The sequence below is a fragment of the Chiloscyllium punctatum genome, chromosome 44 (assembly GCF_047496795.1).
Source record: "Chiloscyllium punctatum isolate Juve2018m chromosome 44, sChiPun1.3, whole genome shotgun sequence".
Taxonomy (NCBI): domain Eukaryota; kingdom Metazoa; phylum Chordata; class Chondrichthyes; order Orectolobiformes; family Hemiscylliidae; genus Chiloscyllium; species Chiloscyllium punctatum.
In genome coordinates, this window is record NC_092782.1 from 62,109,872 (window position 1) to 62,131,852 (window position 21,981).

General features: G+C 42.0%; 2 protein-coding genes across 3 annotated transcripts in view; one reads left to right on the forward strand and one right to left on the reverse strand.

The window, feature by feature from the left end:
• Positions 1-16,640, forward strand: part of LOC140467032 (histone-lysine N-methyltransferase SUV39H2-like) — a 36,309-nt gene extending 19,669 nt beyond the window's left edge. The window contains exons 4-6 of the mRNA XM_072563070.1: positions 9,460-9,606; positions 12,705-12,834; positions 14,201-16,640. Coding sequence (XP_072419171.1) covers positions 9,460-9,606; positions 12,705-12,834; positions 14,201-14,313 — 390 coding nt within the window. The 3' untranslated portion in view covers positions 14,314-16,640. The remainder of the gene's footprint in view (positions 1-9,459; positions 9,607-12,704; positions 12,835-14,200) is intronic.
• Positions 16,641-17,553: 913 nt separating this feature from the next.
• Positions 17,554-21,981, reverse strand: part of dclre1c (DNA cross-link repair 1C, PSO2 homolog (S. cerevisiae)) — a 53,058-nt gene continuing 48,630 nt past the window's right edge. For both annotated transcript variants that reach the window (XM_072563072.1, XM_072563073.1), the window contains 2 exons: positions 21,645-21,745; positions 17,554-18,803 (listed from right to left, as the gene is read on the reverse strand). In XM_072563072.1, coding sequence (XP_072419173.1) covers positions 17,869-18,803; positions 21,645-21,745 — 1,036 coding nt within the window. In that variant the 3' untranslated portion in view covers positions 17,554-17,868. The remainder of the gene's footprint in view (positions 18,804-21,644; positions 21,746-21,981) is intronic.

Genomic DNA, 21,981 nt, shown 5'->3' on the forward strand with positions numbered 1-21,981 from the left:
GTTTGAAATGGGGATAGCCACAGGAGACTCCTGAACTGCCTGCCTATCTCTTCTACCTTTCCTGGAGTTAACGCATTTAACTGACTGTATCTGCGATTTTTCTCCCTTCCTTATAACTGCTATCCTTCACCCCCTAGATCTTGTAATTTCCTCATTGCCTGTAATTGTCTCTCCAAGTGATCCATGCAGTCTGATAGGATTTACAGCCAAAGACACTTCTGCAGACTTGGTCATCAGTAACATGGAAACTCTCCCTAAACTCCCACATCTGACAGGAAGTGCACATCACTCTACGAAAGGCTATCTTTGCTCCTTCACAATCTACACACCCAGAAAAGAGCACTGTCTTTTTGCCCTAAACAATAAAGCTCCAGACTAACTTAGTACTTATGGTTTATATTTTTAAAATTTAATGGAGACAGGTCTCAGTAAAATATATAATCAAGAAAGAACCCACTCTACTCACTACTGCAGACTTATAGCAAGGTTACCCTTTAAAAACTGTGCACTTACCTGTTCCTGTGCTCTGAGTTCTCCCACACAGGTTCATCCAAGGTCAGCTGTGAATCTCTCTGTTGATCAATCTTTCCTAGACGCATTCCGATATCCAAGAATACATGAACTCAAACAGCAAAGGCAGTAACTATGCTTATTCACATCTGTGCCAGCTAGCGGTGTAGGTTTCTTCCTCTCTCTCTCTGCCTCACTGACTGTTCGCTGCCTTTTGTCTGTCTTTGTCCTTTTAAAAGTGCTGTTATTTTGATCATCTTTCCCCAAAGTTCCAAAAAGGTAATTGCTACTCCTGGAATTCGAGGAAATCACCTCCAACACCTAAAATACTCCTTTTAAAAAAAAAAGGAGCAGCTGTTACAGCCACAATGTTTTCCATCCTTCATCTTGGAGTTCCTACTTTAACCATTTCTATCTCTGGAACCTCCAGCCAGTTATGGACATTTGTATGTTCTTGGTTTCTCATTGTTTCACCATTAGCAACAGTGTCTTCGCTACCAGAGTGCCAAAGGTCTGGAATGCTGTTAGAAAACCTTTCTACCCTGATCTACCTTTCCACATGAGGCTATCGTCAAATTCTATTCAATAATAGAATGTAGAACATTACAGCGCAGTACATGTCCTCGATGGTTCCACGGGTTTGTGGAACCAATCTGAATCCCATCTAACCTACACTATTCCATTTTCGTCCATAAACTTTTCCAATGGCTATTTAAATGCCCCTAAACTTTTGGTGAGTCTACTACTGTTGCAGGCAATGTGTTCCATGCCCGTACTACACTCTGAAGAAAGAAACTACGTCTGACATCTGTCCCATATCTATCACCACTCAATTTAAAACTATATCACCTCGTGCTAGCCATAGTTATCTGAGTAAAAAGGCTCTCACTGTCCAAACTATCTAACCCTCTGATTATCTTGTACGTCTTAATTAAGTTGCCTCTCAACCTTCTTCTCTGTAACAAAAACCGCCTCAAGTCCCTCAGCCTTTCCTCATAAGACCTTCCGTCCATACCAGGCAACATCCCAGTAAATGTCCTCTAAACCCTTTCCAAAGCTTCCACATCCTTCCTATGAAGGAAGTGACCAGAACTGTATGCAGTACTCCAAATGTGGCTGCACCAGAGTTTTGTACAGCTGCAGCATGACCTCGTGGTTCCGAAACTCAATCCCTCTACCACTAAAAGCTAACACACTGTGTGCCTTCTTAACAACTCTATCAACCTGGGTGGCAACTTTCAAGGAATTATGTACCTGGACACCGAGATCTCTCTGCTCATCTACACTACCAAGAATCCTACCATTAGCCCAGTGCTCTGCATTCCTGTTGCTCCTTACAAAGTGAATCACCTCACACTTTTCTGCATTAAACTCCATTTGCCACCTCTCAGCCCAGCTCTGCAGTTTATCTATGTCCCTCATTAACCTACAACATCCTTGGCACTATCCACAGCTCCATTGACCTTAGTGTCATCTGCACGTTTACTAACCCATTCTTCCACACCCTCATCCAGGTTGTTTATAAAATGCCGGCAGCAGTGGACCCAAACACAGATCCCTGCGGTACCCCACTAGTAACTGAACTCCAGGATGAACCTTTCCCATCAACCACCACCCTCTGTCGTCTTTCAGCTAGCCAATTTCTTATTCAAAACCGCTAAATCACCTTGTATCCCATGCTTCCATATTTTGTGCAAACTTCTACCATGGGAAACGTTCTCAAACACCTTACTGAAATCCGCATACACCACATCAACCACTTTACCCTCAAGGTGTTTTGTCACCTTCTCAAAGAACTCAATAGGTTTGTGAGGCATGACCTACCCTTCACAGATCTATACTCCTGAGAAGTGCATTGTTGCTGTGCGACTACATTGAAGACATTTATATAAACAGCTTCTGAAATGAAAACTGTAGACGTGGCTAAATTCTTCAAACCCAAAGAAGCAGAGAACCAATGTGTGTTAACGAGGGGTCATTCCCCAAATGTTGCTTCTGGAGTAGTACCCACCAGGCAGGAAAGTGCAAACCTCCAAGCTCCTGACTTTGTCCTCATGAGACTAAATTGACTAGAGCTAGGTATTGCCAGCTGTAGCTCAGGCTACAGGGAGAAGCAGTTTAGTGTGAGGTACTGGTCAGACCACAGCAGAAATACCGTGAACCATTTTAGGCCCTTTATCTAAGGAAAGATAGACTGGCACTGGAGGCAGCTCAGAGAAGGTTCATTCGACTGATGCTGGGTGTGGAGGGACTGTCCTATGAGGAAAGGTTGAGTAGGTTGGACCTGTACTTATTGGAGTTTAAAAGAATGAGAGGTGACCTTATTGCAACAAGTGAGATTTTTGGGGTAGACACAGAGGTCACCCCCATTGTGGGAGAGTTGAGAATCAGGGCTCTTCATCTCAGAATAAGAGGTCACCCCGTTAGGACAGATTGAGGAGGACTTCTTTACCACAAAAGGCTGTTGAGGCTGGGTCATTTAGTATATTCAAGGCTGAGATGGATGGAAGCTTTAATCAGGAAGGGAATCCGTGGTTATGGGGAAAAGGCAGCAAAGTGGAGTTTAGGATTATCGGATTAACCATGGTTTCATTGAATGGCAGAGCAAACTTGATGGGCTGAATGGACTAATCCTGCCTTTGAATCTTATGATCTTATTTCTGAATAGGAAACTTTTCTCTCTGGTTACCTGCCATGTGTTTATCCCTTGGTCACCATCTTAAAAATGGATCACTATCTTGAGGTTAGTGGGATGTGGAAGTGAGTTGGCTGCATTTCCCACATGAGAATAGGGACTAGGCTGCAAAGTCACATTAATTTACTGCACAGCCTTTTAGGACATCCTGTGAAGGTGCTATAGAAATGCAAGTGTACAATATAAGCAAGGCAGAACAAACAGCCATCAACGGAAGTTGAAAACAAACTCTGCACAACCCCAAATAAAACACAGTTTCTGTGTGGAACTGAGATACCAACAGAACCCTCTCCCCACACCCAGCCTCTGGAGAACCTTGCCGAAGGATAGCCCATTGGTCTGTCTGTTGTGGTAAGTTGAGTGATTGAAATGCTGTACACGTTGGGCTTTTAAATTTAACTAAACTTTTCTTTTGAACTATTGGCATAATATCTCCAATGGCCCACTCCTCCCTTGTGGAATGGAATGAAATGTATTGTTTTGGAATGCTGACGAGTCTGGAAGTGTCTAATTTTTTTGTGTCAAAGTGTTGTTTGATGCAATGTATTGCATTTTGCTAAGACAAACCAGGACAGGACTTCTACAGTTCATGGGAGGGCCCTGGGGAGTGTTGTTCAACAGAGTGACAGAGGGGTGCAGGTGTGTGGTTACTCGAAAGTGGAGTCACAGGTAGAGAGGTGGTAAAGAAGGTGCTCGGCATACTTCTCTTCATCGGTCGGTAAGTACAGGATTGCATTGAGCCACTGTGTGTATGAAGCTTGCAAGTTTTCCCCGTGTTTGCATGGATTACCTCCTGGTGCTCCAGTTTCTTCCTATAGTCCAAAGATGCACAGGTTAGGGTGGATTGGTCATGCTAAGTGCCCCCTAGTGTCCCAAGGATGTGCAGGTTGGTGGGTTAGCCATGAGAGATGCAAGGTTTTGGGGGTTGGGTCTGGATGGGATGCTGTTTGAAGGGTCGGTGTGGACTCAATCGGCCGAATTGTCAGCTTCCACTCTGTAGGGATTCTATGATACTATAAACATTTCTGCATTTTCTGTTAGTAATTTATGAATGCTCAAGCACTCAAGTAGTCGCCTTAGTCCCAGAAGTCCTAGAAGTGATGCCAGCAGTGTGGGGTCAGTTCCTGTACTGGCTGATATTACCATTGAAGATCCCACCTTGCTTAGTACTAATTGCCCATTCAATGTGCCTGCCTTTCTATTGTTCCTTGCTGTACAATTAAAGTTTGCTTGTGCAAGCAGGTCCATCTGCCCTTATATTCACCTGTTAGTAAACTAGCATCTTACCACTGGAGTAAATTAATAATATTGTGTGTGTGTGTGTGTGTCCGTCTGTCCGTCCGTCCGAGGAGCTAGTCTAGGTCAGGACTAACCTGCACAGGGAGGTAGGTTATAATGATGTGACCCAGAGTTTGGTGTCGGGACCCTTGTCCTTCCTGATACAGATTAATTAGGGTCCAGGATATAAGGTCTTCAGGCAATACAGAGGAGATGGGGTCTTAGTTTTGATCAGGGAATCTAGTCCAGCAGTAAGGAGGGATGACATCTCAGAAGGTTTCTCAAATTAAGCCAACTGATTAGAACATAAAGAGTAGAAAAGAGCAGTCACAGTGTTTAAGAATCTCACAACACCAGGCTACAGTCCAACAGGCTTATTTGGAAGCACTAGCTTTCGGAGCACTGCTCCTTCATAGGTGGTTGTAAAGTATAACATCATTCGACACGGAATTTATAGCAAAAGATTACAGTATCACACAGTGATGCATTGAACAAACCTGGATTGTTAAGTCATTCATCTTTTAGAATGCAGGTTTTGGTTCATTAAGATGTAAATTAAAAGAACTTGTTTTAAGTCACCTTCTCGAGATAACATAAGGTTTTATAACAAAAGGTCAAGCAATGCATTAAAGGAGTGAGGTTAGAGTCTGTCTGTATCCCAGTCTTGAGTCAGACTGGTTCTATTTCCAAAGTAGGAATTTACAAAATGTTACATGGATTGACTTTCTGCAGATTGTGCATTTTTTGAGCAAAATAGAATGGATCTGCATCACTCCATAGGTGTGTGTGTGTGTGTGTGTGAAAGCTTGGTAAAGTGCATGTGTGTGTACGTGCGCACTTGTGTGAGAGAGTGTATAGTGCAGTGGGGTCACCTGTAATATGACATGAACCCAAGGTCCCAGTTGAGGCCATCGCCATGGGTATCGAACTTGGCTATCAGCCTCCGCTCGGCCACTTTGCGTTGTTGCCTGTCCCAAAGTCCGTCTTGAAAGATGGTCACCCCTACGGTCTGAGGCCGAATGTCCCTGACTGCGTAAGTGCTCCCCAACTGGGAAGGAACACTCCTGTTTGGTGATTGTTGTGTGGTGTCCATTCACCCGTTGCCGCAGCCTCTGCTTGGTTTCACCAATGTGCCATGCCTCAGGGCATCCTTGCCTGCAGCGTATGAGAGAGACAACATAGGCTGGGTCACATGAGCACCTGCCGCATACATGGAGGGTGGTGTCCCCACGTGTAATCGTGGTATCCATGACAACACTCTGACACGTCTTGCTGTAGTTGCCGTGACAGGGTTGTGTGGTGTTGTTATCGATGTTTCCTGAAACCCAGGCAGTTTGCTACGAACAATGATCTGTTTGAGGTTTGGCAGTTGTTTAAAAGCAAGAAGTGGAGGTGTGGGGAGGGTCTTTGAGAGGTACGCATCCTCATTGATAATGTGCTGCGGGCTGCAAAGAACATGGCGTAAGTTTTTCAGCTCCCAGGAAGTACTGGACAATGAAGGGTCCCCTGTTAGTTGCAGCTCTCCAGAGGAGGTCACTATGGTTCCTTGCTGTGGCACATCATAATTGGCAGTTGATGAGTTGAGCATTGTATGCCATTCTTACGAGGGCAACCTTTGAGTCTTTCAGGTGTCTGTCATATTCCTCCTCATCTGAACAGATCCTGTGTACGTGTAGGGCTTGCCCGTATAGGATGGCTGTTTTAACGTGTTTAGGGTGGAAGCGAGAGAAGTGCAGCATCGTGAGGTTATCAGTGGGTTTGTGGTAGAATGAGGTGCTGAAGTGCCCATCCTTGATGGAGGTGCATGTGTCCAAGAATACAAAAGAGTAGTCCATGGTGAGTCTGATGGTGGGATGAAACCCGCTTGTATTACTGTGTAGTTGTTTCAGTGACCTCTCACCGTAATGACTCCTCAGGAGACAGACATGTGATGTAACCACTAGGGTACCCTTTGTTGTCCAGCACTTCCCAGGAGCAGAGAAACAACGCCATGTTCTTCACAGCCTGCAACACATTATTGATGAGGATACGCACCTTGCCAAGACCTTCCCTACACCTCCATTTCCCACCTTTGAACAACTGCCAAACCTTAAACAGACGATTGTTCGGACCAAACTGCCCAGCCTTCAGGACAACAACGACCACAACACCGTACAGCCGTGTCAAGGCAGCCACTGCAAGACATGTCCGAGTGTTGACCTGGATACCATTGTTACACGTGGGGACACCACCCACCATGTGACATGGCCAACGTTGTTGATCTCAGACACTACAGGCAAGGATGCCCTTACGCATGGTACATTGGCGAGACCAAGCAGAGGCTGTGGCAGTGGATGAATGGACACCGCACAACAATCACCAGCCAGGAGTGTTCCCTCCCAGTCGGAGACCACTTCAGCAGTCTGGGACATTTGGTCTTGAACCTTCAGGTGGCCATCCTCCAAGGCTGATTTCGGGACAGGCAACAACGCAAAGTGGCTGAGCAGAAGCTGACAGTCAAGTTCGGTACCCTTGGGGATGGCCACACACGAACACACGCACTTCCTCTAAATATTCCCATCCAGATGCCTTTTACATGCTGTAATTGTACCAACCTCCACCACATCCTCTGGCAGCTCACCACCCTCTGTGTGGAAAAACTTCTGTCTTAGGCCTCTTTTTATATCTTTCCTCTCTCACCCAAAATCTATGCCCTCTAGTTTTGGACTCCCCCAACCCAGGATAATGACCATGTCTATTTACTGTATCCATGCCCTGCATGATTTTTGGTGATCATAATTCCAGTAGATTCAAGATTGTTATGGAAAAGTATAAGGATGGGCCTGAGATCAAAGTTCTAAACTGGAGGAAAGTAGAGTTTTAATAAGATCAGGTATGATTTGGCCAGAGTGGACTGAGAGCAGATACATTCAGATAAAACTGTGCTCGAACAATGGAATGTGTTCAAGAAGGAAATATAGAAAGTGCAGGGGTACTGTCTTCCAGTTAAGACGCAGGCTGGTCCAACAAATCCTGTGAATTCTGCATATCAAAGGATATACACGATCAGATAAAGAGAAAACAAAGAGGCTTATGGGAACAAAAAAGGACCATGAAAGAATAGTAGCCGGTAAGATAAAGGAAAAGCCCAAATTATTTTCGAATTACATTTAAGAACCGCAGTGGTTGTGTAGAAGACCTAGCTAGCATTCTAAATTAATTCTTTGAATCAGTGTTCACTAATAAAAGGGACGATGTAGGTAAAGAAATCAGGGAGAGGTTATTTGGTACTGTTAAAGAAATTAGCATGGTCCAAGAGGGCGTTCAGAATGGTCGGGCGGGTTTAAAAGTAGATAAATCTCCAGGGGCAGATGAAACCTATCCCACGCTGTTGAGTGAAGCAAGGGAGGCACTGTCGGGGGTAATAATTTTCAATTCCTCTCTGGTTATCCTTGCCACCTCTTCTATTTAAGAAGGAATCAAGGGATAAACCAGGAAACTACAGGCCAGTCAGTCTAACCTCCGTGGTGGGGATTGAAAGCAATTCTGAAGGACAGAATTAGTCTGCGTTTGGAGAGGCAGGGATTAATCAAGAACAGTCAGCATGGTTTTGTTAAGGGGAGGTTATTTGATGTATTCTTCTTGCACTTCAGCAAGGCTTTTGATAAGGTCCCTCATGGGAGACTGATAGCGAAGAGCTCATGGGAACCAATGAAATTTGGCAAATTGGATCCAGAATTAGCTGGAGGCAGGAAGCCAAGGATGATGGGAAGGACGTTTTTGTTTCTGGTGGGGATCTGCAAGGATCAGTGTTGGGGTTTATACAAATGATTTAGACTTGAATGTAGAGGAGGTGGTCAGTAAATTCACAGATGTTATGAAAATTGGTGGGATTATGGGGGATAAAGATGGCCTGATCAGTTGGAATGGAATGCAGCCTAGATAAGGGGGAGGACAATCCAGACAAGTGAATACATGATGAGCAGTGGGACCTTTGGGTAGATAAGGAAGATGGACAGAAACATTTCCTTTTGATGGAGGGATCAGCAATCTGGCGATTATGGATTTCAGGGAAGGGACAGGAGGGTTGAGAGAGGATTTGTGGAAAAGCTTTTCCTCCCAGTGAGTGGTACAAATGTGGAACTCATTGCCTGGAAGGGTGGTGGTGGTAGAGGCAGGAACAATAACATTGAAGAATTATTCACACAAGGCGATGGGCCGTCTGCTGGAAAATGGGATTAGATTAGTTAGGTGTTTGTTTTTGACCAGGTCAGACTTGATGGGCCAAAGGGCCTTTTTTCTGTGCTATAGACATCTGTGACTCTCAATGTGAAGGTGATGCATGTGCTGTAGGTAGACACAAAATACTGTTTGGGAGGGAATTCCAAGACTTTAACCCAATGACAGTGAAGGACTGGTGATCTATTTCCAAGTCAGGATGATGAGTGGCTCGGAGGGGAACTTGCAGGTGGTGGTGTTCCCAGGTACCTGCTGCCTTTGTCCTTCTACATGGTAGTAGTTATGGGTTTTGAAGGTGCTGTATAAATCATAGAAACAAAATTATTCCTTTTGGTAGGAAGAACATGGAAAAGGTATAGAATTAAAGGTATAGTTCTTTTAAAAAGGTGTATGAGTAGAGGATTTGTGTGTAAAAGGGTGTAAATAATTGCAGGTGGCAGACAGGTTGGATGGGTAGTTTATTAAGTATGCAGTGTCCTAGGTTTTATTAATAAGGGAATCGTGCACAAGTGCAGGGAGGCTATGTTGAACTAGTGTAAGACACTAGTTTAGCCTCAGCTGGAGTATCGTGTACCATTATTGGCACTACTTTGGGAAGGATCTGAAAACGTTGGAGAGAATGCAGAAAAGATTTGATGAACCGGTTCTAGGGATGAAGGACTTCGGTTACGAGGATTGGTCGGAGAGGTTTTGAAAGTCTCTGTTGGACCTCCCTCATTGCTGCAGTGAACTATATCTGTAGTTTTCTCTATTGGAAGGTAATCACTAGCGAAGAAGCAGAAAGACGAGGGAAATATTACGACAGTAAAGGCATCACTTACTTGTTTGACCTGGATTACGTGGAGGATGAGTACACTGTAGATGCTGCAAGATTTGGAAATATTTCGCACTTTGTGAATCACAGTGTAAGTATTACGCTTGTTTTTACAAAATCTGAGTTCTTGGAGCTATTTAATGTTGGTTGAATTTCATCTTACTGATTTTACTTTTAGGAATATGATTTTTTTAAAGTAAGTCGTTAAGATTATTTTGAGAAGGAGTGTTCCAAAGGCACACAACCATGTGTGTGTGGTGGAGGAAAATTCTCACCTGTCTTCAGTGAACTACCACTTATTTTGAAGCAGTGAACCTAGTTCTTGGTTGTCACACAAGAGGAAACAACCTGTCTACAAACTGGCACATTTTTTTAAAAAAAACTTTCATTTAAAATCAGTAATGTTGGTATCTTCTTGAATACTTGCCCATTTAGCTCATCAAGTCTGTCCAGTCATTCAGTGAGATCGTGACTGATTTGATAATCCTCATCTCAACTTTCCTGCCTTGTCCCAAAACCCTTGAATCCCTTACTGATTCAAAATCTGTCTATCTCAACATTGAACAATCTTAACAACCCAACCTCGACACCCCTCCACAATAAAGAATTCCACAGATTCACAAACCTTTAAGAGAAGCAATTCCTTCTCATCTGTACCTTTCATGTGGAGACTCATTGTTCTGAGGTTATGCCCTCTAGGCCCAGACTCTCCTCCAAGAGGGGGAAACAGCCTTTCCACATTTACCTTGTCAAACCCCTTAGAATCTTTTATGTTTCAATAAGGTTGTCTCTCGGTCTTCTAAACTCCAATCAGTACAGGCTGAACCAGTTCCTTAAGATTTGGTATCAGCCTAGTGAAATTCTCTGAACATATACCTTTATCAAGACTGAAGAATGATTTAAGTTCAAAATAATAACAATCTTTGAAAAGTGAACCCAGTTAATGATTGAAGTACGTTGTGGTGTTGACCTTGCTGTTTGTGAATATTCGGGTTTTTATTTGCATGTGTCACTGGTTGCATGTTCAGAATTGTTCAGTTCGGTACGTCATACTGTTACATTGACCTCCATTCAAGTAAGAAGGTGATTCAAAATTGAATTCAGCAAAAAAAAACTCCCCTTTTGGGAACAGGCAGGTATTGCCTTTTTAGCAGCATGATAGTGATTTTGATAATTTGGAGCAATTAGAAAAAAAGCTCAGAATATATAGAAAATTGTAGAAATTGAGGAGTAAACCAGTGAACTGAAGCTGAATACGTGGGTTTAGATTGTGACATCGATATTGGATCGACTCACTTCTTGCTGCTTGCCTTGATGCTCCTAATAGTAATGTGCATCTGGGCAGAATAAGGTATAAGGCATGTATATTTAAGCTTCAGTTTATGGGCTGAAGCCATTCTCAATGTGACACTGAAGCTTAACTTTTCTAAATGTCTCCTGATCAAATTTGGTGGTGACGTATAATTCAAGATCATCAACGTTTACATCGGACCAGGTGGGTGGGTGGAGTGTGGGAAAGTAACAAGCCTGGTTTTTAAAAAAAAACTTTGGAAATGGAATCCAGCGATGGGGTTTGTCTCCTGTTGTAGGAAGTGTGTAAATGGGAATGTTAGCAATGCAGGTTACATTGACTTAAATGTCACCAGAAACAAGGGGCTTGTCACTGTGATGTGAAGAAATCTGAGAAGCTGGACAGATTATCATTTTCCAGTTCTGCTTGTTCCCTCAATGAACAAACACAATTATACAGATTTTTTTGTATAGAAGGTAATTTGAATTTTTTTACCACAATATATTGTTGGAACAGAATCTGCTAATACTAAGAAAGAAAGAACTTGTTTGGAGAAGGAGCGTAGTTGGTGTAGGGAGTGAGCAGAGCATGGAATTAAATTATTTTGTGTTAAGAGGAACATTGGCACAGACTCTGGTTCAGATGAACTGAACCTGTTCTAACAATCCAAAACTAGTGAAGTTCCACAGAGGTGGGTGTTGGGACCACAAGTATTCACATTATACGTTAATGATCTAGATGGAGGAAATGAGGGCATTTTGCAGATGACACAAAGATAGGTGGAGGGACAGATGGTGTTGAGGAAGCAGGAAACTACAGGACCTGGACAGGCTGGGAGAGTGGGCAAAGAAGTGGCAGAATACAATGTGGGGAAGTGTGAGGTTAGTCACTTTGGTTGGAAGAATGGAGGCATAAACTATTTTGTAAATGGGGAAAGGCTTTGGAAATCTGAAGCTCAGAGGAACTTGGGAGTCCAAATTCAGGATTCTCTTCAGGTTAACATGCAAGTTCAGTTAGTGGTTAGGAGGGCTGCAATACAGGAGCAGGGCTGAACTGCTGAGGCTGTATAAGGCTCTAGTCAGATTGTATTGAAGAAGGGCTGATGCCCGAAACGTCGATTCTCCTGTTCCTTGGATGCTGCCTGACCTGCTGCGCTTTTCCAGCAACACATTTTCAGCTCTAGTCAGATTGTATTTGGAATGTTGTGAGCAGTATTGAGACCCTATATCTAAGGAAGCATGTACCAGCATTGGAGCAGATTCGGAGGAGGTTTACAAGAATGATCCCAGAATGAAGGGCTTGTCATGTGAGGAATGGTTGAGGACTGTGGGTCTGTACTTGATGGGAGTTTTGAAGGATGAGGGGAGGGATCTGATTGATTGAAACTTCCAGAATACTAGGAGGTGTGGATAGAGTAGATGTGGCAAAGATGTTTCCACTAGTAGGAAAGACCAAGACCTGAGGGTACAGCCTCCAATTGAAGGGCTAAACCTTTAGAACTGAGATGGGTTGGAATTTCTTGAACCAAAGGGTCATTAATCTGTGGAACTCATTACTGCAGAGGGCTGTGGAGGACAAGTCACTGAGTTTTTAAGACAGAGATAGATAGGTTCCTGATTAGTAAGGAGGGGGGGGGTGGTTCAAAGGTTACTGGGAGAAGGCAGGAGACTGGAGTTGAGAAACATAGCAACCATGCTGAAAGGGTAGAGTGGAATCTGTGGGCCCAATTTCCTATTTCTGCTCCGATATCTTACGGTTTTATAGATGAACTTCTTTTATTTGAATGTTGTTTGTTTGATACTGAGCAATTTAATGGTTTGATCTTTGTGAAGGCATGGCCTAGTAAGCCCAAACCAGCTTCATGGGAATACATTCAAATCTGACTTTCTTTTCTGCAGTGTGATCCCAATCTTCAAGTTTACAATGTTTTTATCGATAGTTTGGATACTCGCTTCCCGAGGATTGCACTATTCTCAACGCGTTCTATAAAAGTTGGGGAAGAACTTACCTTTGACTATCAGATGAAAGGTGCGTCTTGTATCTTCCAATGTTGGATTTACCTGAATCACAATTGGGACAGGGTGGCCCTCTTCCTGGTGTGAGGCTGAACAAACCACACCCATAAGATCCCAATGATTGGTATTTCAAAGGGTTTTGAGAGGGTTTAAGGTGTTAGTCAATCAACATGTAGGCGACAGAGGAGGCTTTTTTTTTTCCTCTCTCACGGAAGGTGGTCCATTTTGACCACTGTAGTGTATGTGACCAGTCATCCCTGTGACCAGTTACCAGCTTCAGCCTCCTACTTTGCTGAGATGGGATTTTTGAATTTCTGATCTCTGGGTTATTTATCAAGTGTCACATCCCGATGCACTAACATCCTTTAACGTGGTTAAACTGTAGATTCCGGAGGGCACAGGCAATGTGAATAAAACGGCAAAAGAATAGGTCCTACTGTTGAAATTTCCATTGTGAGGAAGCCTTGTACCTCTTTTGAGCACGTCTTCCAACTTAATGTTGACTTTTGCTGTCATATCCTAGTAAGAGTTGGATTGAGAACCCTTTCTCATAACTGGGAGCCCTTGAAATTGAGCTCCAGTGAACATTGAGCTAGAATAGACCATTTGGCCCTTTCAGCATGCTTCCACATTCAACAAAATCATGGCTGATCTGATTTTAACCTCAACTCCACATTCCAGCTTATCCCCAATAATCTTCCGTCCTCTTGGTAATAACGAATCTATCCACCCTTGGCCTTCAAACTGTTTAAAGATACTACATCTTTTTAAGGAAGGGAATTCCAAAGACACTCAACCTTCAGAGGAAAAAATGTTTCCTCATTTGTTTTTGATGGGTATCTCTTCATTTTTAAACAGTGACCTCTGGTTGTGAATTCACACACAAAAGGAAACATCTTTTCAGCATCCATCCGGTCAAGTCCCCCCAAGGATCTTCCATGTTTCAATTACTTCTGATTGCTTTAAACTCCAGAGGAGACAGGCCCAGCCTGTCTAGTATTAAGGCTGTTTACTCATTCAGTGCTAGTCTAGAGAACATTCTCTGAACTGTTTCCAGTGTGTCAACATCCTTCTCTAAGTATGGTGATCAGTACTACATGCTGAACCCCAGATGTGGTCTCACCAATGACCTCTATACCTGAAGCATAACCTCCTTACTCTGACATTCCATGTCCCTTGCAATAAAACATAACATTGTTAGTTTTCCTGTTCACTTGCTATATCTGTGTACTAACTTCATTCATGCACTTTGTCACCCAGAGATCACTCTGCATCTGGGTATTCTGCAATCTCTGCATATTTTTGGATTATATCATTGTTATTGTGGAGTGTTTTGCTGTTTACCGCTGTTAGTGTAATTACACACTTGGTTTTGGTAGGTTCGGGTGATGTATCCATTACTGAAACCTCTGAAGTCAACAGCCCACCCAAAAGGCAGCCCAGGATGGAATGCAAGTGTGGATCCCTATCCTGCAGAGGATATATGAACTGATATATTTGCAAAGAAAATTGTATTTTTTTTGTTTTTAGATAGAATTGTGTTTTTTTTTCTTGTATCCTGATTCCATCAACGCTTTGGATGATGACCCTTGGGAAAGTTGAAATAAGCAGCATCCATGTAGTGAACACGTTGGGCCTTACACTTGGTGGAGATGCAGATCTATGGGACGGCTTCCTGGGGAGAAATAATTGTTTGCCTTTTGCATCAAATCATTGATACTGTTTGTAACCTGAATACAAGTGGTCACTGACCAACACTGTTACAATGCTCTTAATGCAGCACACCCTGTTTTAGCAGAGCACTCTCCAACCTCTTCATTTTTTTTTAGAAAGGGCAATTTTATTCCAGTACGTCCTCCCACCTTTTTCCATGGATTTACGTCTTTGGGTTTCAGTTGAGTGAATTTAGCTGTTGTTCAGACACACACATTCTAGATGTATCAGCAAAGATTCTCTGCATTCCCCTTTTGTATATAGTGAAGATAATGCCCTCTGAAGTGGCTTCCCTATAATATTTGTGCTACGATGAGTGTTGATTATGCCTAATTATTTAATACCTCTGTAATACCAAGGAGAGTGAGCATATTCAGACTCAAAGTAAGCAACAAGAGTGTGTACATTTTGGATGAAGGATAGCCATAATAATGGGGCAAGTTACATTAATAATTTGTAAGGTTACACCCCAAAATTAAGCAAGACTGTGTCCTTTGTAATCTTTTTATGAGCTTGTTTTAAATGTCTGTTTTGAGATTGTCACATATTTAAACCTTTAACAGTACCTTTACAGAAATTTGAATATTTTCTTACTTTATGCTAAATATTGCAGCACTATTAAACATTAGTTGCTAAATTGCTCCGAGGGTCGTCGGCAGTCGGCAGTCAATTATAGACTCACATAAACACAAACAAAATGTGCTGTAGAAATCGGACGAGGCAGCATCTGTGGAAAGCCAGATGAGTTTTGAGTCTGATGTGCCTCTACTTCAGAATCCTTTTTATTTTAATACAAGCATGGATTTCCTTTAAGAAATTGAACTATTGTTCAAGCCGTAATCACAGCTGGTATTACTTTCTTTACCTAGCTTGTGTTTGTGTGTGCTGCTCCTAAATACAATAGACAGCTGGAGTGATTGTTCCACAGCATAGAGCTGGTGTAGTGAGCTCCCTCTATCTCCCTCTACCCCATTACTCAAGATATAGGTGCAGAATTACTCTGCCATGTGATCATTGTTGATACATTTCTGTTTAGGCTACCAAGGAAAAAGAAGTTGAAATTGATATTTTTCTTTACTTTTGTAGGTTTAGTACTTTAAATACAATTTAGGGAAAATCTGTAAAGATACTGTTGCTTTGATGAGATTTCATCCAAAGATTTTGCAATGAGTGTCTTTAGAGGATTTGTTTTGATGCTTTTTTAAAAAAAATGCTTCAAGTCAAAACTACTGCGCTTGAGGGAGTGCTCTCCTTAAACCAGTAGTAATTTACATTTGCAGCCTGAATTTGAGTAAAACATGGAACGTCAAAGAAGCATTACATTGTGAGCAGGTAAAAGCAAGTTCCAGATTCAATTGTAGTTTGAGTGACAACCCAAGTTTAAAAAATTCCAGCCAGAAATTTGTCTTTATTTTTGGTGTAAGCTCAGTAGCAGTCCTATTGGTAATGAAACAGTGATTCACGGTAATCTAGTTACAGTTTAGTCCAAGGCTTGCCACGAAGGCACCAGAGTGTGGTATGAGCATGCAAGTTTAAAGGTGGTTTCAGTCCGTGCAGTTTGCCTTTTTTTAACCTGATTTTTAAAAGTGAAACTCTGCTCAGTCATCGCTCAGTGGGATGGATGACATTGTTAGCCAGACTCCCACTAAGCAATGTTAATTGTGCTGAGGATTCCTGACTAACCTGCAGGTGTCCAAACCATCGTAAATGAGCTGAATGTCGTTTTGAGGTGATCTGAAGCAGTTCCTCAGTGGACACAGGATATACTGCACTCCAGCCCAGAAAACAAGTCACCCCTTTGAACTGAAAGCTGCTTGAGTGTCATGTTTTGGTGCAATGATGCAACATTTTAAAATCAATCTACTTGGTAAATTAAAGTTTTTTTTAAAAACTTAAAGGTGGAGACTCCTATTTAACAAAAGGGGAATTGGTGGATGACCCTCTGGCTTTAGGCTATCAAGAAAATAAAGTTGAAATGGATATATTTTTCTTTACTTTTGTAGGGTTGTTTCAAGTCTTGTATACCTCTTTATACTGAGCTGTGAATTGAAAACTGGTGCTGTACGACATGTTTGCTCAAAGAATGAATAAATGTCAATGTTTCAAGTTGGTCCATTTGCTGATTTTAACATCACTGGGAATAAAGAGTACAGGGTTTTGTTTCTGAATTGAACAGAGTCCAAATTCCATCAAAGCCACCACAATTTCAAATGATTGGATCTTGACTGAAACGTTTGAAATGGTAATGGGAGAATATTGTCACCTCACTACTTCCTCAAACCCTCCTGGCCTTCAGATGAGGCAATACCCCAGCCTGGCCCGGTCTAGCTTTTAACTCTTGCTTGAATTGTTCTACAGCCTGGAGCTGGTGTAGTGAGCTCCCTCTATCTCCCTCCACCCCATTACTCAAGATATAGGTGCAGAATTACGCTGCCGTGCGATCATTGTTGATACATTTCTGTTTAAGCTACCAAGGAAAAAGTGTCTGCCCTCAAAAAAAAAAAGCAAATCCAGAAATGGGTAATACAGGCTGGTTTTACAGTCACAAAAATAAATTCTAGTAAGTATATGGAAAATGCAACATTTGGCTGAAATGATTGCATCAGCCCCTGGTGTAGAACTATGATATCTCTCTCTCTCTCTCTCTTCACTACCCATTAAACAAGAGCAGAATTAGGCCATTCAGCCCACACTCTGCTCGGCTATTTGATCCTGGCTGATGTGTTTCTCAACCCCATTCTCCTGCCTTCTCCCTCTAACCATTGATCCTCTTACAAGTCAAGAACCTATCTGTCTGTGCCTTGAATACACTCGATAACTTGGCCTCTGCAGTAATGAGTTCCACAGAGTCCCCACCCTCTGGCTGAAGACTCAACAAATATAAAGCAATATTTGCAGAGCGCAAGGGGAAATTGTCCACAAGATAATGTCAAACTCTGTCTTGAAGACTATACAAATGAAGGGTATAAGACTTGACCCGCTGGACAATGGCGGGTGAAATGAATGTTCTGTAATGCGATTGTATATAAAGGAACAGATGTCTTTTATTTGCAGCGGTCTCCCATTGAGGGAGTAGTACATGATCCTACTGGGTAGTATTAGTCATGAACTGTTCTCAGAACTGAGGGAACAAATATTTGTCCAAAGTTGATGAATAAATACAAAATGTTTGTGATAAATAACAAGAGTTGAGAGTATACAAAACTTAAAATATGTGAATTCCCCCATCAGTCAATAGTTGTAGAAAGAAAATTGATCACAATCCGATGGATCTTTTTTTCTGGAGTTTAGAGCTTCTCATCTCCAACACTGGGATGTACCCACAATTATATTGCTAGGATTTACCACCACTTATCTGTTTAGGTGCCTTGATTGTTATGGTTTTGCCAGAAGCTAATTTATTGTAAAGGGTGTTTAGTTCCTCTGGCTGTGGCAGGTCAGAGTCTGGCGTTAATGGTATTTCAAAGTCTGAGGATGTCTGTGAGCCAGACTTGAAAACAGGAATTGAATTTTGTTGTCTCTCTCCCTTCTGGCTACTGTTTGAATGATCAGTGTTTAGCAGTGCAGCAGACAGATCTGGATGGAATTGATGATGTTGCTGAAGATCCCAGTTGATGTTGCTTTTCTCAACATCCAGAGCTGTGGTGAATGGGGGTTTCTCTTTGGTGAATTTCCCAGAGCCCATTCTATTTTCTGGAATGTGATTTGGCTCACCAAACAGGCTGCCCTGACTTCCTTGTTCAGATATATGTGTCGATTGGGATGATGTTTGAGAGGGAAGGTGGACCGAATCTCCGTCCTCAGAATCACTGAACAGTTTTGGTGATTGTGAACCCACCTCTTGCTCCCTCAGAGGCTCAGAATCCTCTTCGGTTTCCGATATCAAAACGGATTCCGCTTTGAAGAACATATCCCACTGTGGCGACTCGGTCTCACCTGCTTTCCCTCCTGAGGAGCAGTGCACAGAGAGATCGGGGACTGATCCCTTCCAAATGGGATTCAGCTCCCTTTTCTGGTAAACTGTTGCAGCTTCTTTGTTCTCTTCATCTTCATCTTCTTCGTCGTCGTCATCATTTGACTCTTCACACTCTAGGAACTCCGTATTGACATATATGGGGCGTTTACTTACGCTCTCTTCGTCGACACATTGCTCTCTCTGCTGTTCTGGCTCCCTGTTTTCATCATCCAGCTGTGAATGTGGAGCCCACTGTAACCTCTGCTTCAATGGAATTAGATGGGAATCATCAAAAAGGTCATCATAGTCTCCATCTGTTTAAAAACAATTTTAAATGAAGCAATTTAGTTAAAAATAGTCATACCGTAATCCCATCGTACATCCAAACATCAAGCATACTGTTGCAAATTGTTAACGTTTCCATATTTATTACCTGTTAGTTAAATGGTTTTTGCATAACCTAATTATAAATACTGGATTAGTGGTGCTGGAAGAGCACAGCAGTTCAGGCAGCATCCAACGAGCAGCGAAATCAACGTTTCGGGCAAAAGCCTATTCCTGATGAAGGGCTTTTGCCCGAAACGTTGATTTCGCTGCTCGTTGGATGCTGCCTGAACTGCTGTGCTCTTCCAGCACCACTAATCCAGTATTTGATTTTCAGCATCTGCAGTCATTGTTTTTACCTAATTATAAATAGGCTAGTCAGTCTGTACTGGTTAATGATGTGATAAAAGGCAACACATGGGAATTTTGATCTTTATTCATCCAGAAATTCCAGTGTTTTCTATTGACAATGTTACTCTTCAATAAAAACCATCATTAGCACCTTGTCCGAATAACTTCATTCGTGCTTTCACAGTTCCATTCTTCACTGGCAAGTGCAATAAAGTGCAGATGGCTTACTTTGCATTTTCCAAATGCAGTTACCCTTCACATAACATCAAGGAATCCAACAGGGCAGCAGCTCAAAAACAAACATGATGCCCACGAGTAAATAAAAGAGATAATTCATGGGAGTGAGGTGTTCCTTGCAAGGACAATGTTTATTATCCATCCCTAAAAATCAGAGTGGCTAGTGAGGGCAGGTTCCAAGTCAACCATGTTGCTGTATATAATAATTCAAGTAACTCACTGGAAAGGAGCACCGTTTGTTGTTGAACACCAAACTAGAGCCAGTATTCATAGCGTATGTAGGCTAGTCCCAGCCTGGGCATTTTAAAAAATGGAGCAGATGGGACTTGAACCTGGGCCTCCCGGTACGGAGGCCGGGGTCTGGTTTTTTTTTTACTTCATGTACCCAGAAGTACTATTACACACAACTAAGTGACTTCCCCACCACCAAGACCACCATGACTTTTTTCTCCATTTTTTAATCTTTTAGCTACCATCAGTAATCTGCCTTAACCTGGAATTGAACCAGAAGCCTTTAGATCTTTTTGTTTTACAGTGATGTTCACTGCCTTTGTGCAGAATTACATGGCATGTTTGAATGCCTCCCATGGGACACTGGTTGAAAACCACTGCAGCAGAGAATGGTATAAATGATAGAATGTAGTTTGACAACAAAGCTTTAGGAGACTCATTCATGACTCTCAGTAAATAAATATTCCAGCAAGGAAGATAGCATCAAGGAAGGGATTTTATTTTTCCCAAAAACCTAACCCAGGAAGTTATGGACGATGTCAAACCAAGAGACAACAACTTGGCAAAGATTAATGGTGAACCAGAAGACTGGGAAAGCCTGAAAAGTTAATATAAGGTGACAAATGGAGAAAATAAACTTGAGTCAAACTAGCAAATAAGACATAAAATAGACAGCAAGAGCTTCTTTAAATAAGAAAAAGAAAAGCCACCTTGATTAAAGGTCCTTTCGAGAATCAGGCTGGGAAATAATACTGAGGGATATCGGGAAATTGAGAAGAACTGTTTAAGTATTTAACATCCTCAAATGTGAAGATTGATACAAATAATATTCCAAAAGATCCCCAAAAAAATCAAGAGACTTTAATAGAGAGATGGAATAAAGAATAACTATCATTAGATAAAAGGTACTAAGAAAATTTATGGTGTTAAAGGCTGTTAAGACTTGGTGTGTTGCATCCCAAGATTTTACAGGAAGTCGCTGCAGAGATCGTGAATGCGTTGGTAGTAATCTTCCAAGAATTACCCTTATTAAAAAAAACAGGAAGGGTAAAACTAACAACTATAGGCCAGTTAGCTTAACATCTGTCCTTAGATAAGCACATGGATGATTTTGGGATAGTGTAGGGGGACGAGCTGACAATAGTTCACAGGTCGGCACAACATCGAGGGCTGAAGGGCCTGTTCTGCGCTGTATTGTTCTATGTTCTATTAGGAAAATGTTAATGTAGTCAAAAATGTAATATCAGAGCATTTAGAAATATGTAAATTAGCAAATAAATATGGCTTCATGAAGGGGAAATAATGCCTGAGTTCTTGTAAGAGTTGTTTGAGGAGCTAACAAGCAGAATAGATAAATTTGAATTTCCAAAAGGTGTTTGTGAAGCTACCATATTAGGCTATGTAACAAGACAAGGGCTCATGATGATAGATATAGTATATTTGCACATATAGGGGCTTGGCTGATTAATAGAAGAGAATTGAGATTACAGGGGACATTTTCAGGACGGCAACGAGGGATCAACATTGGGACCACAATTATTTACAATATACATTAATGATTCAGATAAGGACAGTAAATGCACTATAGCCAAGTTTGAAGATGATAGGTGGTAAATGTCCCTTCGTCTGAGCCTGAAAACACTGATTCAAGTCCCACATGTTCCAGAGGGGTGTCAATAACTGGTTGTTTAAAAATGTGTTGAAGTTAAGTAACATCAAGCAGTCATCCATAGGCTACTAACTATTACAAAATAATGCAAATAACTTGTCTTCATCAGCAGTGATTCTGAGCTGTTAAAGTTATAAGATAGTTGATGTCTGCAAGAGATCTCAGTCAGTCATCTTTGTTTGTATTCCTCCTGCTATTTGAGAATGAACGATTTGTCATGTAATTGCAATTAGTTACACACTTGTTCTCCTTGGAGTTAGTTTCAACTTTGATGGTGCTTTCTTTCAGCTGGAGTTTTGTAAAAAGTTTAGATATTCCATTCCACATCATCCAACAAACATACCTTGCTCCTTGATAAAACAACTCCTTGATCTTTTCAACTTGCCCAGTGGTTTGTACATGGGTTCACCATCTCCTAAGCACTTCCTCCCCAGTGGCTTCAAACTAAACCAGAACAGAAACAGAATTAGTTTTAAATTAAACAATTGGGCAGCACGGTGACTCATTGGTTAGCACTGCTGCCTCACAGTGCCAGGGGTCAGGATCAATTCTACCCTCAGATATCTGTGGAGTTTGCTTGTTCTTCCCCTGTCTGCAGGTTTCCTCCCACAGTCCAAAGATATGCAGGTTAGGTGAATTGACCATGGTTAAGTTGGGGTTATTGGGATAGGATGGGTTAC